Here is a 17,370-nt window from a genome sequence, read left to right as displayed (position 1 = left end):
TAATATGCATCCAGCCAAACCCATGCACCAGGTCAACCCATGCATTTCTATCGAGGGTTCACCTGGTATCCGGGGAGCCGTGGCTGGACACCGGGTCAACCCCCATTCATTCCTGTGGTGTCCAGCGGAAACTTTTCTGAATCCCAACCGTGCACCAGGTCAACCCGTGCATTTCTATGGCAGATTGACCTCGTGTCTGCGGAGCCACAGACAGGCACCAGGTCCATCCCCATTCATTCATATGGCAGGTTGACCTGGTATCCAGCCAAAAAAAAAATGTCAAAAGTCCCACACAGGCACCAGAACCAAATGGTTAACAGGAAGAAGTAAACAGGATTCTTTCTTGAAAGCATCTCACCAAAAGAAACCACTAGAGCTGATCAAGATTTCTCACCCACAAATATGGAAAAAATAAATGGCTTCTTTAATTAGAAAAAAGCAAAAAGCAGTAACTCTTTGCAGAAGCTCGTCACTGTTGATGTTTCCCGTTTTATAGTTTTTTCCACAGTATTTTAACCAATTTTTTGGCACTGTTTTCATCGATCAGACTGCAATTTTCTCGCTGTACCCTGGGTTTTGGGGGAGCACAACGTTTTAGAAACTCTTTTGTTCTCAGTGATTCTGTTTTAAAACAGCATTGAAAAAGCGGTGGGAAATGGGGCAAATTCTGAACCCTGCGAAGTGGAAACAAACTTCCTGTGAAATCTGTTCTTGCAGGCTGCTCTGCTAGCAAGCCCCTTCCCGTTCTCTCTGTCCCACTCAAATACTTTCCCCTGATCCCACTCTTGTTCTCAGATATATGTTGCATGTACCCAACCTCTGCACTATCACCTAGCAGTGGATGCACCAGCAAGGCTATACCTGTTTGCTGGCGGCCACTTGGTTTCATATACAACATAAGCATCTCCTTGCTTTGTATTCCTTCTGCTTGAGTTTGTCTACTGTGATATGGTGAGCAAACAAGGGATTGGAATTAATTAGGTAACTTTAAGAGGAAGGGAGCTGTTGGGGACATTCAGCGGTTGAAATGCCCTTGCCCATTCCCAAGGACAGAACAGGAGAGCATCTTGAAGGGTCAAGCAAGCATGCGGGCACATCAAGCTACCTCCTTATACGTGGCCTACCGTCCTCAAGAGCTTCTCTTGCAAATGCTTTTGTCGGTCACCCAGACGGCCACGGCTTTCTTTAGCGCTGCAGTCATCGAGTATGAATTCACTGACGCTTGAATTCAAGTGGCACGTATTTAATAGTGCAGTTACCTAGGTCCTCTCTCTTATTGCATTAGTATGTCGACACCACTGTCTTACTACAGGGAAGGAGGAGTGTAGGGGCTTTGAGGACAGGTTGTATAATATGCCAGGGCTGTTTCTGAAGTCCCGCTGATCCCCGCATGCTCTCTCTTGCAAGTCTTTAATCTGGAAGCATCGCTCTGTCTTTGATTCTGCCAGTGTTAAAACACACCCTGTGACCACTCATCTGTTGAACCATGGTGCCACAAACATCGTGACCTTCCAGTCCCTTCAGATTTCCCAGGAGCAGCTGCTTCGCGCCATAAACACGCGTTCTGAAGAATAAAGTGCTGTAAAAATGCACAGACCCCCTGGGCTCATTGTAGCTGCGAGCGTTAGAGGAGGCTTAACTAAAAGATAAAAAATAAACAGCAAAACAGCATACGTGCAGATAGCAGCATGGTATCACACCACTGCTCCATATCAAGGACTACTCCCTTGTCTGGCTAGGTAGTTTTAAGTCCCCCGCAGCTATGATGCCTTTTTATGCATTGCTTGTTAATATTCAGCTGATACAAATCCTTTTCACGGCCAGGCATTTATGGTGAAAACCTTCAGAAATGCTTCTTGTTTTAAGGAGTAATGTGACTTTTTTGTCTTTGCAGACAACTCTTAGAGTCTTTGCCACATCAGTAGGAACCTGTGGCTTTTTGCTGTTCAGAGCTGTCTCGGGAAGAGAGGCTTTTACAAGAGCAATGAATGACACCAAACGTGGCAACTGCATCAAGTATTCTGCATAAGTGTTGTTCGCGTAGGGCTGGTGATGGAAATTTTTTTGCAGTGCATCTACCTTCACGTGGGTCATGAGAGCACATCATTTCCTTTGGAGGGTATTTTTGTTGCTTGTATCTGCCCGGTATCGTGCATGCCAATTCTCTGCTAGTAGGTAAATGCGAGAAAGACCGAGACGAAGGCAAGACGGAGAGAATTTGGGCAACCAGTGTTACTATGGTGGGCGCAATGTCTCTCTACAAGCGCATGAGTAAACTGAGTCCGAGGACGTAGTTCCCTATTTAAGTATTTACTATAAACTAACGACAGAGCTACCACAATGGAAGCATCTTTAATTGGAAAGTAAGTCTGTGTTTTGGAGAGGACTCCATTCGACAGCAGTTTGCAAGTAGTTAAAGACCTATGGGTTGCTTCCCTCGAGATACTTGTCCTGCTGTAACTCAACTTCACTGCCTCCGAGACCTTCCTCTTTGATTTTAAGCAGTTTCCTAATGGAGGGTGTGCAGCCTTCACCCCTAGCTCCTGGGCTGCAGGTCAGACCCAGCCAGAGGGGACTAGAAATCGCAGTCACAGGTGAAATGATGTTCATTCAGCATCATCCCCCAAATCCTTACTGACTTAGCCAAAGGCTAAATGAGCCGTGGGCACTGAGCTGCCCTGATCCTCTACTGCTGCCCTACCCATGTCCTGAGCAAAGTCGGAGAAAGAAAAATGTCTTGGATTGTCCCCAAGCCGAGCGAGGAGTCTTCTTTTCTGTGCATCTCTTTGCACTTTGTCTTCGCTCGCTAGCCCTGGGCACGTGGGGGGAAGTTTGCACTTGTGTCCCACCTGTTGCCGCATCCACGGAGGACGCCACTCTGTACCCGTCAATCCACATCCCTTCGGCCATCCTGAAAGCGCTCAGATTAAATAAATTTCTTTTAAAGAAAGCCCTCTGGCATCGCTATCTGCGGATTATATTCTCAGAAGAACTGCTGCCCCCTTATTTCGTGACGTCTCTCTCTGTGCAACTTTGCTTCCTGGCGAGCCGGAGATGAAATGGAACCGATTTGTTGTACGTGTGGATTCTGTAGCAATAGTTTCCATAGCGACGGTATCCAGGAGAACCGCGCTCCCTTTCCCATGGGAGGTTCTGGTACTTCAGATAGCTCAGGTACTTTAAACAAAATTAAAAACCGAGCCTTTCGTACACTGGAAGTATTCAAGTGGGTAGGAGAGTAAGCGGCACCTATAAATCAGCACTCGTTCTCAAGCAACTGTCGAGACCGAAATGATTTCTGGTTAGCCGCCAGTCTTTGCACTTGCCGGGTTTGTTTTCTCCCTGTGCTACAAACTTTTCCCATTGGGGTGGTTGTCAAGAAGGACAGTGCAGCCTTAATAGCATCCCTAGTTAATTGTTATCTGCCGCATCTTCTCAAGAAAGGAGCTGGGATGGCTTGTGCCACAGGATGCCTAATTTAGCATAGCATACGATGCTGCTTGGGAGAGTTTGGAGCTGAATTTGACAGGCCTACAGGGCAAGGCAGCTGTAATGGCCCCCAGGAAGGGCCTGGACTGGGAAAGCACTCAGGAGCTCAGAAACCCTACTAGTAAACTGAAGCATTTGGCCACTGTGCAGGCACTGGCATTAGAGACTTTTCTCCCTTGCTGTAACTTCTCCCTGGACAATGTCCCAAGGTTAAGCATCGCTGTCTATTTGACAATCAGGACCCGTAGTAGAGATGATATCTTTTATTAGATATCATCTAATAATTGGTCTAATAAAAAATATCATCTCTACTACGAATCCTGATTGCCTTTTCCTCTAGACCAATACGGCTACAACCTGGATACCTGACCGTCATATTTGAGAGATGAGTTAGGACTTTGCAGTCCATTTAGTCCTTCACCTTTCTGCCGGATCCCATTAGAGCTAGGGTTTACTCCTACTCAAAAAAAGGAAAGCCCGCACAAAACAAAAGAGCATCAGCGTAACGTTCCCTCGTGCCTCTTCCCGTCCTCGGCTCGTTCGTTAATCAGCCTTGATATTTTGGGCTAGTCGTGAGGCTCGGGACCAGGAAGGTTTCATAATTTTTCTGACTCCTTTTCCCAGGTCTGTGTGATCAGAGAAAACAGTCTAGGACACTCAGAGCAGCAGCCAGGAATCTGCCGAAGCCAGCTGAAATCTGCCACTGTATTTAGGGAGACTTTGTTCGCTGTTTAAAAGCTGTGCTGTGTCCTGATTGAGGTTCACTCTGTGCCCATTTTTCAGTGCATGTATGGTATGTGAAGGGCCAGGGACAGAGAAGGCATCGTCTTGTGAGTTAGTTCCCCTGGCCGTTAGGGGCAGCGCCAACCAGAAGTCTAAGAAAACCTAGGACCACCCCTGGGTTACAGGCCGTATGCTAGTCTGTCTGCTGGGGTCAGAAGGACATTGCCCTGCTGGACAGCTGTCTCCTGTTTGCAGGGGGATTTCTTGTAAGCAGCTGATAAAGGCCATTTTTGGAGATGAGATGCTGAACTAAATGCAGTGCTGTTCCAGTCTAGTTTGTTCTGTATTTTCCCCATCTTTCTCAGCAGTTCACCCTCCACAGCACCTTTTGCTTGCTCTTAGTGCTGGGGTCACGCTATCACCCTGCTACACTGTCCTGCATTAACAAACTGGCAGAGCCTGCCCTTGTTAAGTATTGGCATAAGCAGCATCATAAGCAAAATAGCTATGGGATGAGCTAATTAGTATCTCCAATGACATCTCCCATCGGGAAAGCAACTCCTTTAGCCTCCGTGTCCTGGAGTCCGTGGGCTCGGCTTTTATTGCCAACGTGAAATGAATTCTTCCTGGTGCTGCCTCCTTCAAGGCAGGCTGCAGTTCGGGGCTCGGGAGTTGCAGCCCGAGTCCATTCTCCATTTATTTCTGTCTTGCTTGAGGTTTCGGCTTTATGCAAGCTGACGGGGGACCTAATTAAACCATGGCAAGCAAGGAGGGAGAGTACTGCCGTGCAGTAAGGGCGAGCATGGCTGGCCTGAGGAGTTAACTAGGCAGCCTCTGAGTGCTGGAAAATGCCCAGCCTAGAGATCTGTGCTTTTAAACCTGAGTAATATATTAAAAATAATAATAATAAAGGGAAAAATAAGGATTGATTCTGTCCAGAGAAGTTATGAACTAGGCTTCATGTTGCCACGGGTGTTTTGCTCTGCTTGCCATCCTACCCTCTACTCACAGGCAGATATTTCTCTTCACTGCCCTTTTATGAGTCCCGGGGGGCTGGGTGTAATCTCCGTACGCGGAGTACGGCAGAACGGTGTCCCCGGATGTATCCGGACCCCACCTATTCCTCCCATAGATGCCTGCTCAGCATCAAACCTATTGACTGTTATTGGGCCTCCCTCTTTTGGAGTGGAGGTGGAGTGCCTAATTCTTTCCGCACTTTGGCACAATCTTTCATCAAAACCCCACCTGGTCGAGGCATTTTCTCGACCACAGGTTCCTAGCAACTGCAACCCATAAGCCAGCCGATGCCGTGTCCATCAGATCATTCAGTACATCGGGACGTGTGTAATCATCTCTGCTCTCTACCCCACCCCGCCATCCGTTGTGTCCAGCCTACAGCATCCTCCAACAGGCTACGAACTAAGAAAATCACAGTGCAAAAAAGTAATCGCGTATTTGTCAATTTTTAATCAGTTGGAGGCCTGGGTTTTTAAGCCGCATTGGAATTTGCCACTGCCTTACAGCTCATAAATAATATAACGTCAGATTTCTGTGCTAGCTCCTACCGTAACCCTTGGTATGAATTTAAAGTGACTGCAAGTTTTATGATCGGCTGGGAGCACTTGCCGGTAATCACTATGCACAGAGAAGGAGACTTTGCTTAAGTCAAATTTTGTTTTTCTTGGGTGTGAACTGCATGCTGATGGGACACCTGGCATTAGAGGAATGTGTTATAGCACTGGGATTCTTTTCCGAACGGAGAGATGCGCCGTTCCTGATGTCGGCAGAGCCATGGGTTTAGCAAAAGGATGAAACGGAGGGCCCCCTGCCGGCTATCGCAATGACGACGCCCTCCGGGAGCATCACCCCTTCCCTTCCAGACTCGTTTTATTGTAGGATGAGTTTGAAACTGCGGGCAATGTTACATCTTTATTGAGGGCCCTCCCACACTGTGGGCTTCTTAATGGAGGCTAGCATGTTATGGGACACTGGATTTTATTAGCGCTGGCTGCTGGATCTTGCTGCCTTGAAACTGCCTCCAAAGGCATGCTGGGGACAGAGCCATTCCTAATTTGCAAAGCAGCACCGTGCTTGTCTCCCTGGCAAGGGGAAACTGCTGGGGTAGGCCGTGGTTTTTAAAAAACTGCTGCTGCAATGTTCTGCTAAAATCCTAGGGACCTCGGGAGGTCACCAGGGCCAAACCCCTTGCTCCTGGCAGGTTCATCCCTAACAAAACCATCCCAAAGAAATGTTTGTCCATCCTGAGCTTCGAAGCCTCCAGCGGTGGAAGCAGCAACATGTTCCCAAACATCCCCCCATGGGGAAAAATGTTCTTTCTAATACCCCCCCTTAAATCTCACGTGTTGCAATTCAAGCCCGTTCCTCCTTGTCTTGCCCTCTTTGGACAGGAAGAAAAATTGATCACCATTTTCTTTACTGATAACGTCCCCCCATTTGTGCCTGAAGCCTGTTATCAAGTCCTGCCTCAGTCTTCCCTTCCCTACGCTACATCCTTCCAGTTTTTCCAACCTTTCCTCGTGTCGTGGTTCCTACGACTCTCATCACTTGTGCTGCTCTCCTCGGCACTCTTTTCTTTTCTTCCCTCCAATTGATCAATGCCTTTTTTGAAGGGCAGCGTCTCAAGCTGGATACAGTACTCCAGGTGCAGCCTCATCAGCGCTGAACAGAACAGAAGACTCCCTTTTCATCAACTTGTGCCGGACACCTCTATTGATACATCCCAGTATGCTGTTTAGCTCCTTTTGCTACAGCATTTACCTGGTTGACTTATTCTGCTTTTGATCTGCAGTAACCTCCAGGTCCTTCTTGGCAGCACTGCAGCCCAGCCGTTCATTTCCCACGTTGTTTGCTTGCATTTAATTGTTCCTGCCCAAGTGCAGCACTTTGCACTTGCCTTTAGTGAATTCCCTCCAATTTATTTCAGACCGTCTTTCTGATGTATCCAGATCCTTTTGAATCCTAAGGCTGTCCTTCAAAGCGCCTGCAAACCAGTGGACCTGCCGTCGTCCACAAATGTAACAAGCACGCACACAGTCCCATCCTCCAGGTCCACGGATGGAGATCGCTGTACTGTTGAGGGCTGTTCAGCTGGGGATTTGTTCTTTGCCGTTGGTCCCCTGCTCTTCTGACCGGCCAGTTCGGACAGCTCCCAAGCGCTGGGGCAGACTCTGGCACTCTGCGCTCCTCTCCCTGCTGCTCATCAGACTCATAAATCAGCCCTCTCCTGTTCTTTTGCTTACGAAGCAACCCCACAGCCCCGCGTAATGCATCGCCGTGACAGTGCGTCTCGTGTCCGGGACCCGGCTGTGCTTCATCACTGCTCCAAGACGAGGGAGCGAGCCTGTGTCGGAAATCCTGCGACTTTATCTCCGTCCTGCCCTTCTGTCCCCCAGATGGGGTTACAGGAGACGACCGCCTTCGGCGCTCACCAGCTTCTGAGTCTGTCCCAGCAGACAGCTGTGGGGAGAGGGGGTCAAATTGAACTCCTTCTGGGGTAGAACGGAGCAGACTGTGAAACCGTTGAAGACGCAGGGCCTGGGAGTCCTAAGAAAGGCTGAGCCATTATGCCAGGTGGTGATGGGAAAGGAGAAGGATGGCAATGCTATGCGTGGGTGACACCTCTCCCTCCGCCCCAGTGCCCATAACTCCGTTCCAGGCCATGCTGGATGTGAACTGCTTTATATATAGGAGCTGGGCCAGAGATTTCTTCGGTTTCCCTAAGGTACAGCAGCCCTTGCTGGGGTACCGCTGCATCACTGAGATGCATTGGACAGTTCAAAGCCCTGTTTTAGGGAGAGGTGGTCACTCAGCAAAGGGCTCCTTCCTGGGGCAGCAGTGCAAACCCTGCATCTTAGTTCCCCCCTTGTACCAGGGGGCGAATCCTTCCCTTCTCCTCCTCTCTCACCCTGTCTGCTTGGGGCGTCTGCAGGCACCAACTTGTGCTGTGTGCCTGTGCACTGTCCAGTGGGGTGGGGGCTTTTGCCTTGGCAAAAGCCTCTCCCATCACGCGGACGATAAATAACGTAAGGCCGTCACGTCCGTTCCCCTCAGCCAGTCGGATTATTCTCTTCGGTGCATCCTTCGCTTCTGTGTCTTAACAGTGAGTTGTTCCTGGGGCTTTCACCCCTTGGAAACTGTCCCTGGGATCATGTAAAGTATCCGTCCCCTCCTCGGCATCCCGAAAAGGATTTTTTTTACCACCAGGCTTGACACAGTATTCCTTTAACCAAATCACGCTGGCCCTCTGTACGGCAAAATGCCCTCCTGGCTCTTTTTTGTCCCAGTTAGATACAGCGTTGGATGTCTTGTATACCAAGTATTTGCCCGTAGTGTTTTACAGTAGTTGACGTTTTGGTGAGACGTCCCTGCTCGAAGCATGATTTTTCTGGATCGGGAGTACCCACAGGTCTTTGTGACCTTAAACATAGCTTTTGCAGCAGTAGGTAATTACAACAAATGTCATATTTTCCCTGATATTCCTGCCCTCTCTCGCTGCCTTGTCAGGTTGTTGATCCGTTTCAACAAATTTTGTAATTAAAGCTGTTTCTAATCTGCCATGTGCGCGAACCGGAATAATGCGCCGCGAAAATCTTATCAAAGACAGGAGACGCCGCACATCAGAGCGGCTGCCACCTTGTTTACTGGCTCGGACGTGTTCTGAGACGTTTTCGCAGATTAATACGTGACCAGGGAAGAAAGCTGAAAATGTTTGCGACCTGACCTCGGTAGAGCCAGAGCAGGCAGAGGCCTTCGGGATGGGGCCAGGAGGTTTGAATCCAGTTCTACCAGATACTTCCTCTGGGCAGCTCCTGTAATCCCACTGCGCGCTTTTCCCATCTGTCAGGCTGAAATGATGCTGACCCTATTTCATGCAGTTGCTCTGAAGTTTGGCTGCCTGCATTTTTGTGTTGTGTGCATGCATGTGCATGTATTTACAACTTTAGGGCTTCGATATAAGGATGGAACAGGGTTCAAATAACTTGATTTGAATTTATATCCCCTCCCCCCCCCGCCAATGATCTATAGAAATTTTCAGTCTTAAACCCAATTCTGTATATGTGTGTGTGTGTGTGTGTGTGTGGGAGAGAGAGGGAGTGTGAGTATGTATATGTAAAAATTAAAAGTAGGCTCTTTGAACCCTACTTTTGACGCTTATAGCCAAGAACTCAAGCTGATCCAATTCCCATCAGAGCCCCGAGGAGACTCCCATTTGACTTCCATGCCGAGCCTAATCTCGATCTCACATTGGCATTTACCCGCTGTTACTTCACTGAACAACTTAAACTAGATCCAGAGCCAGCTCACTGATTGCTCTGCAAGTGCTTTATAAAAATGTCCCAAAAGATCCAGCTGCAAACATTATGGCATGCCTGCGCGCACACGTTTAATTGCAAATCATCTTTATGGTGAGCAGCTCAATATCTGTTCCATCCTACGGTCAGCTAAGGATTGAGTCTTAATGAAGAGGCATATTGCTGTGTCCATCAATCAAGGAGAGAGCATTTCTGCATACTTGCAATACTGCATGTAGCTAGCTTTCATTTAAGGGACACACACGCATCAGATGCACGTTCTCCACCTAGACTCGACCCAGTATTGCAGTAGAATTCGACTCTTTACCGTAGTATAGCACGCTGGATCATAGTTTTATCAACCGGTATGCATTTCACAGCCAGTTTTCTGTTCCCCACTGGCACCTTTAGGCAACCTATGAAGGGTTAAGCTCTTCCAGTGAAAAAGGCAGCAACACAGCAAGTAAAATGAAGCTATCCCTGTCTGGGTTACCCATGCATGGCAAAACTGTGGGCTTTCCCATTACGCGCTCTGGCCAGTTTGAGTGTAACATCCTTGGGAACCTTGTCCATTGATCCGTTTGTGTACTCCGGCATGGGTCCGCATTGTGCAGCTGCAACATGGAGAGAAAAGACTCTGCAGTTGATGCAGGCCGTATGAGAGAGAGCGGCTGTTCTACCTGATGCTAGTCCTTAATCCTCATGGGCTCAGCAACGCCTGGCAGGCTTTGCAATCTCTAGCACACCAAGCTGTAAAATTGGAATCGTCCTTTTGGCAGGAAAATGAGCTTTCCTAGTCTAAGTGTGTGTGTGTATGCGTGTGTGCACGCTTACTGGGGCTGGCAGTGCTGCTTGTTACTAAGGTTGTCTGATACTTGCTGCCAGCAAACTTAACTCTGGCATTTCTTGCCTTTTGAGTGCTTGACTTTGCAACCTTAATCATATGGTTTTAACGTAGTCTTTTATTGGCAAGAAACATAATAGTTATGGGATGCTCCATCTATGTTTCAGCACCACAGCAGGTTTTTGTCCTTTAACTGGGGTTCTGGGTGTTGTTTTAAGGAGGTTGCTGTCCTCATTTCAGACTTACATGGATAGAGAAAAAATTCTGTTTGTTTGCCCAAGTGATAGCAGATGTGGGCAGAGGGGGTGTGGAGGGTAGCTGAGTGCTCGCTGTTGGAACACGATCCATTTATGCATACTTCTCCATACCGTCACTCAGAGAGAGACCCATCCAACAATGCCTCCTTCTCCAAACTTCAGACACGTGTTGTTTTTAGCACCTTCCTGGGATACAATCACCTCTTTGTAGAATCAAAATCCTCAAATGATTGATGGGGGCGCAGACGATAAACTTACTGAAGTCATCAATATATTTACCCTGCACCGTGGCAGGTGGACTTGGGTACTCTTGACTCATCCAGGTTGGTATCAAGTCTCATCCTTGATAGCAGAACACGGCACTGTCAGCTCATTGATCTGTTGAAACCAATACCGTTATCCACATTTTTTTCCTAATATTTAATGTGATTTTCCAGTTTGCACTTCTTTCCCATTACTTGAGGGCTTTGGGAGGGGGCCATCGTTTTATTCTGTGTTCCAGCAGCACCTGCCAGGGTGCAAACCTGACTTTCCACTTGGACTCCTGGGATCTATTGCAATATAAATAAGAATTACTGTGTGTTGCAGCCACAGTAGTTTATTAAGATAATCCATCCCTGGCCTTTCTGTAACCTATAAATGGAGACTCTGCTTCTAGGAAAGTAAGGCTTTGGAAAGCAGGATGTGGCAAGGAGACCTCTCTTTGTGGCTTCCACCCTTTCATACTTTTGGAACTTGTGTTTCTTGTCATTCACCCTTCCTATCACTGAAAATGCATGGAAGTGGCTACGATCTAGCTCCGCCACGCTTAGCATGATTCGCAGGTCAAGCCATCAAACAAAAATGAAAAATTTCCAAATCTAAATGCTCCCAAACATAGCCAGATTCAAAGCCCGGTTCCAAACGTTGCAGTTCTTGCAGGTCCCAAGCATTCAACAAAGCTGTTTTGCATTACGAAAGATTGCCAAGGCATCAAAGTGTTGGAAGAATAAGAGCATGAAACCAGATTCCTGTCTGCAGGCATCAACACCAAGCTGCGTAGTCAGGAAAAGAAGTGCGTGCAGAAAAGGGGTGGCGGGAAACTGCAAGAACTTTTGTTGATTAACTGCTTGCCATGACTGTTTATGCCAGGGTTTTGCTCTTCTACTTTCTGCCGTGTTCACGAGAAAAAAAACCCTGCTTCAACTCTGAGGAACGTCTAGCAGCAAATTGGGGGAGAATGGGGAAATAAATGGATTTTAATGTCATCTAAAATTCCTGCTGGTTTTAGGCCACCATGCCTTCAAATGTCTTTGAAACTTGGCAGCATAAATTCATTTGTTTTAAGGACCAAAGACACCCCTGGCATGCCTAGCTGTTGGCGTATGCAGCAAACTTATAGAGGGATGGAAAAGTAGAAATACAGGTGAAGGGAAAGAAAATGAAGAACCACTCTACAATTTCTCTTAGGTGGTCAGAGTGGTTTCAGCGTGGTAGGAGTGACAGAGTTATTTTTATCATTCGTAAGGTGGATTTGTAGAGGTACACAGCAGTACAGCCGACTTAGAGGCAGAAAGAGGCTTCACCGCTTCCCTTGGTCTCCTGTGCCAGACGTTAGTGCCCCCACCTCGCTGTTGGCAATCTGTGCTTTCTTTCTAACACAAACTGATCTGGTTTCAGTGTCCTCCAGTTAGGTCTTCTGGAGCTTTTCTCCACTGGATTAAAGAGGCCTTTAATACTGGTATTTCCTCTCCAGCCAAGCACGGGATTTGCACGGGGCTTTCCAGAGTCGGGAAAATTCCAGGTAGCAACGCCTGCAAGTTCAAACAGTTTGGACCCGTTTCTGGGGTCCCTTCCCGGCAGAGCAGGACCTGGCTCGGCACATCGCCCTGCTGAAAGCAGTGGTGTAAAATGACCGGGCACAAACGCAGGTGACCGAATCCGATCCGGATCTCATAAAATACAGAACGTGTTGACAGGCGCTGGGCAGGCTGCAAAGAGGTTCGGGGTCCAGTTGGCCTGTAAGAGGCTGGAAACGAAGGTAACGTCACACCACCGTTAACTGAATCCGTTGCAGTAAGGAGTAGAAACGTGCATTTCTTAGATCCAGGGAGCCCACGTTTGATCCCCAGAGAGGAGCTGGTCAGAAGTATCACATTGCTAACGTGCTTGTGTGTGCTGTCAGAAACCTCGTGGCTGAGTGATTATTGAGCTAGAAGTCTCGTGGGGGCAAGTTTTCATATGAGATTCCTGCCATTTCCCACGTCTGGTTGAGCTGAAAGCACCACGAGAAATTGCCTTTCATAAGGCACGTCTCTTTCTGTTTGCTCTCTGGTCCTGGCCCCTATTCCCAAGGAGAATATAGGCTGTATTACACCCTCTAATGTTTGGAACAAGCTATGAACTTACATTTTCTCTGTGCTCAAGTCCAGTCTACACATTTGCAGTGCTGGAGCAGTGCCAATTCCCCGAGCTGGTGCTGGAGGGCTTGGGGAACTTGTAAGAAATAGCTACTCATGTCCCATCAGCTTATTGCATTGTAACACAAGAGGCAGGGAGCAAAACTGCTGCTGTAACTTATACTGCAGTGTGCAAGTGTTGTCCTGGGATTCTGGTTTTTGTAATGCATGTGTTGGTTTGTGAACAGGGTGGGGGGATATTTGGTTTGGCTCTGGCACAGCCAGGTAACACCATGATTGAAAAACAGCGTGGGCCACTCTTCTTTAAATGAAATATAGGCCCCAGTCCAGGTACTTAAGCATATCCTTAGCCTAAGCGTATGAATGGGCCCTTTAAGGTAAATGGGGTTCACCTTATGTTGCAGCACACTGCTGGATCAGAGCTCTCATCTCCGACGGCTGAAAGAGGTGTCGTTGATAAATGGATGTGAACTGGGTGAATTAACTGCTGTCTTTAGCTCAGAGCAGGTTTTATAGTTCCCTTTGCATCATCCCAGTAGTGCCAGCGGAGCGTCCCAGCCCTGCTTTCATTCACACGCCGTATTATGGAAAGGTCAGCAGTTCAGAGTCATTCCTAGAATTGTAATTTTGCAAAGTGTTTTGGAGAGCTTGACAGGCAGGTCTCCTAATACAAAAAACCTGGTGTGTTGCCGGCTCGGGCTCCCGCTGAACCTGTGCTCTTTCACGCAGCCATGAAGGCGGATCGAAAACGCTTGAAGGCAGAGAAAACAGACCTGGTAAGCCAAATGCAGCAGCTCTACGCCACGCTGGAGAGCCGGGAGGAACAGCTACGGGACTTCATCAGGAACTACGAGCAACACAGAAAAGTAAGTCTAGCAGGACTTCCTGCATAGCCAGCACTCCCTCCCTCAAGTAGTGCTGGCACCTCACACCCCAAAATGATGTTATATATGTTCTTTATGAGCTAACAGGGAGAGTAAAGCAAAGCCCGTTACTCCAGGTGTGTGCACAGACCATCCAAACCTCGAGCTTTTCTGCATCTTGAACCTGGTGCACTCCTCTCTGGCTAAGAATCATCTCTCCTCCTGCCCAAAGCAGCATCGCTGGGCAGCAGGGGACCAAGGTGGTCAGTGTTTGCAAGGAGCTGTTACCACCGGCCAGCTGAACCTTGTGGCCAGTGCCAGGGAGTCTCTTTGCTGCCGCTTTAGTTGTGCTCCAAGTTAAGAATGGGATAAATATTCAGAGAGAGCAAGAAATGGGGAAAACGCTTCATAATGCAAACAAAGGCCCAAGTCTGTATGTGTTAGGAGCCACGGAGAAGCCTAATGACTCCAGTGGGGTTACGTCAGCCTAGCCAAGCTCTGATTTGACCCATAAGGTCGTGTAAACAATCCTGTTTTAATTGCTGTACTCTGGCTTTGTATCGGCTCAGAGCTTGATGTTTTAAAGACGGCGTCAGCGGTGAATTGCAGCCAGATGCTGTCAGAACACTGCACGTTCCTGGGGCCCGAACAGAGCTGGCAGGTCAAGGTGCCTGCTAGAAAAGCCCTCAGGTAGAGGTGGAAAAATGCCTGCTATGACCCGGCTTCCACCCTCCCGAGACCACCAAGCGGCCACACTGCTCCAGTCCTTCCTGGATGCAAGTGTGAGCAGATGTGTGGGCCTGACCCAGCACCGACTATCACTCACCCACCCTGGCTTACCTGAGCTCAGGAAAGCTGGGAGCTCCCTAGGTCCTGCACGTGGTCTGCGCAAAGGGGCCAGTTCAAAGTCCCCAGGAGTCCATGGGGACCTTTCAGTTGACACCAGTGGATTTTGGATTAGGTCTTGAAAGCTCGGTCTTAGCCCCTTTCTCCATCCCCTTTGCCTCCGTTGCATATTAGAGAAAAGAAAACACCAGGAGTGATACATGCACCATCATGATGACCGCTCATTCAACGGTCCAGTCTCTGCACCACAGCCTGTTACTGTTTAATGCTGCCTGCAAATGTTAGCCTTACAAATTGTCTTAAAAAGGACCAAGGGTTTGATTCCACCCCCCACTCATTGCAGTCAATGGTAAAAATTTGTGTGGTGCAGAGTCTAGTCCAAACTCTATTCACAGCCACACTACCATGATGAACGATCGTGGTGAAAAGATCTGGAGAGATTTGACTCCCTCATTTAAAAAAAAAACAACCCTGACCTTAGGCAAATAAAATCATGCAAAGCTACCGGTAATACATCTCGAGTCACTGAAATATGTTGCAAGGTACAAGGTGAAAAATAAAATAGGAAAAAAGTCATACTAGTGATTAAATTAGCAGAGTTATGTTATGTCACGCCAGAAAAACATCCATTGCAACAAGATGGTGTCTGCTCTATCCTTCTCTTTATGGGATGAAACTGTAAAGCAGGTTACTTTCAAGGACAGGTTTTATAGTTTCCCTTAAAGTTAAGAGCTTGTTAAAAGAACATATAAACTGCAGTGACTAGTTTAAGTTGCCTAATAATAAATAGCATTTCTCTGAGCATGTTCAGCCTCTCTGCACTGTTTGCGAGAGGATATTTTTTTAGACACCGTTTCCTGTTTTGCTTTTGATTACGCTGCATAAAGCCATCCACTCAAATGAGCAGCCGTGGGAATCCAGCATCTGTAATTATTCTGGGCTTTTTTCCATGCAAGGAGAGAAACTTGCTATTTTTAAAGCACTGCTACAAACAAAGACCCCTTGAATCTGGTGGTGGACTTTTTGGAGAAATGATATTTTTCTGCCTCCCCAGCCTGAGAAAATCAATGCTTTTAGCAAACAGCAAACAAACGCACAGGATGAACCCAGGGAGGAATGCATGCAGCTAGGGAAGGGGCCCAAGCGCTCTTTCAGCGTGGGACTATGGAAAGTCTCGCTGTCTCCAGCTTCTCCATGTGCTTCCTACAGGCTCACGCGGTGCAGTCTCCGTGGGAGCCTCCGTCCATCTCGGGGGGGCTGTATTTGCAGAGAGGATGCATCCTCACTTGTGCTCCATGGCAGGCAGCCTGCATATTTTAATGACTGATTTCCAGGAGCAATGTGGCGTATGAAATGACCCATGCACTGGCATATGGGTGACTCTGAGGTCATCTTCTGCATCCATGGAGAAGGATAGAAGACAAATCATTCCTTTGAGCCTCACGAATAGTTTGCATTGACCCCCCCCCCGGTCACCGGATTAGAACCGCACTAATATTGTGTAACAGTGAAGTGACACAGGCACCATTGACCTTGTCTACTTTGCGGTTGGAAATTAAGCAAAAATATACTTGATTTTTCTTGGAAATGCTGGGCAGCCCCAGCTCCGGTCAACGAGAGCTGCAGCTTCTCGGTGTGTCTGGAAAAAGAAGGTTGTCTAATGTTGTCATGTGTTTGTGGCTACTTAGGGTCATATTGTACTTCCCTAATGAGCAGGGGGGAGGATCTGCTCGTTCTGAGTTGTGCCAGCCGTACCCTAGGCTCAGCTTTAGCAGCAGTGCCAGTCCAACACAGAGTCCAGGGAAAAGTCCCTGTGTCCACCGGCCAGGAAAGCCACAATATATTCACAGTAACAGTGCTGAAAGGCTCTTTTTTGTAACATGCTTCCTCCATGGTGGAGGGAACTAGATATAGCTTTCCCTGATTCAACTAATAGCAGCTTGGAAGTTATTAATTGAATTAGGGGTACACCTAGAACAGTGGTTCTCAACCTTTCTAGTCTCAAGACAAGCCTTGGAAGATGCCCTTGGCTTTCCCTCATGTTTTAACTATGGAACAATAATAGAGGAAGTCTTCTGTTGCCAAGAGCTCAGGAAGACCACAACAGGCTAGACTGTTTTTGACAGTATGGATTCCTGCTTCAAACCTTTTGAGTTTGCCTTGTGAATCATGTGCAAGGGTCTGCTCATCTCAGAGTGCAGATATTTCTTGGTACCTATAAAAGGGTCTCGTGGCATCCTTGGATGCTACAGGGCCCCGGTTAAGAGTCAGTGAGCTAGAGGATCCAAGTAAGAGCGGTTGTGCTAGGTGCTGTCACACAGCTGTGTCTCCAAAAGCTCATAGCCAGCAAGGGAGGGAAAGCAGATGCACCTTGGGGAGTGACTTGTCCAGGACATCAGAACAGCTTCAGTGCAGAGCCGGATGCCGAATGGCCTCTGGTTGCTCTGGGTAGGTTTGCAGGGCTTGGGCCCCATTCTGACAATGCCCCAAAACAGCTAGAGCTTGGGTTGGGGGCTCGGTGGGCAGTGGAAGAGGAAGAGGTGCCATGGCTGATAATTTAAGCCAGTGGCGTTCAACCTCCAACCCACAGGCCTGTGGCCCATGGGCGATGTTGTCTGGCTCGTGAGAATCCCCATG

At 48.0% G+C, this 17,370-nt stretch overlaps 1 protein-coding gene across 5 annotated transcripts in view; it reads left to right on the top strand.

The window, feature by feature from the left end:
• KAZN (kazrin, periplakin interacting protein) overlaps window positions 1-17,370 on the top strand; it is a 636,407-nt gene that overhangs the window by 572,779 nt on the left and 46,258 nt on the right. For all 5 annotated transcript variants that reach the window (XM_059716417.1, XM_059716418.1, XM_059716420.1 and 2 more), the window contains one exon: window positions 13,754-13,890. In XM_059716417.1, the coding sequence (XP_059572400.1) occupies window positions 13,754-13,890 (137 nt within the window). The remainder of the gene's footprint in view (window positions 1-13,753; window positions 13,891-17,370) is intronic.

This window comes from Alligator mississippiensis, chromosome 13 (assembly GCF_030867095.1).
Source record: "Alligator mississippiensis isolate rAllMis1 chromosome 13, rAllMis1, whole genome shotgun sequence".
NCBI classification, from domain to species: Eukaryota; Metazoa; Chordata; order Crocodylia; family Alligatoridae; genus Alligator; species Alligator mississippiensis.
This window is presented reverse-complemented; position numbering and strand designations above follow the sequence as displayed.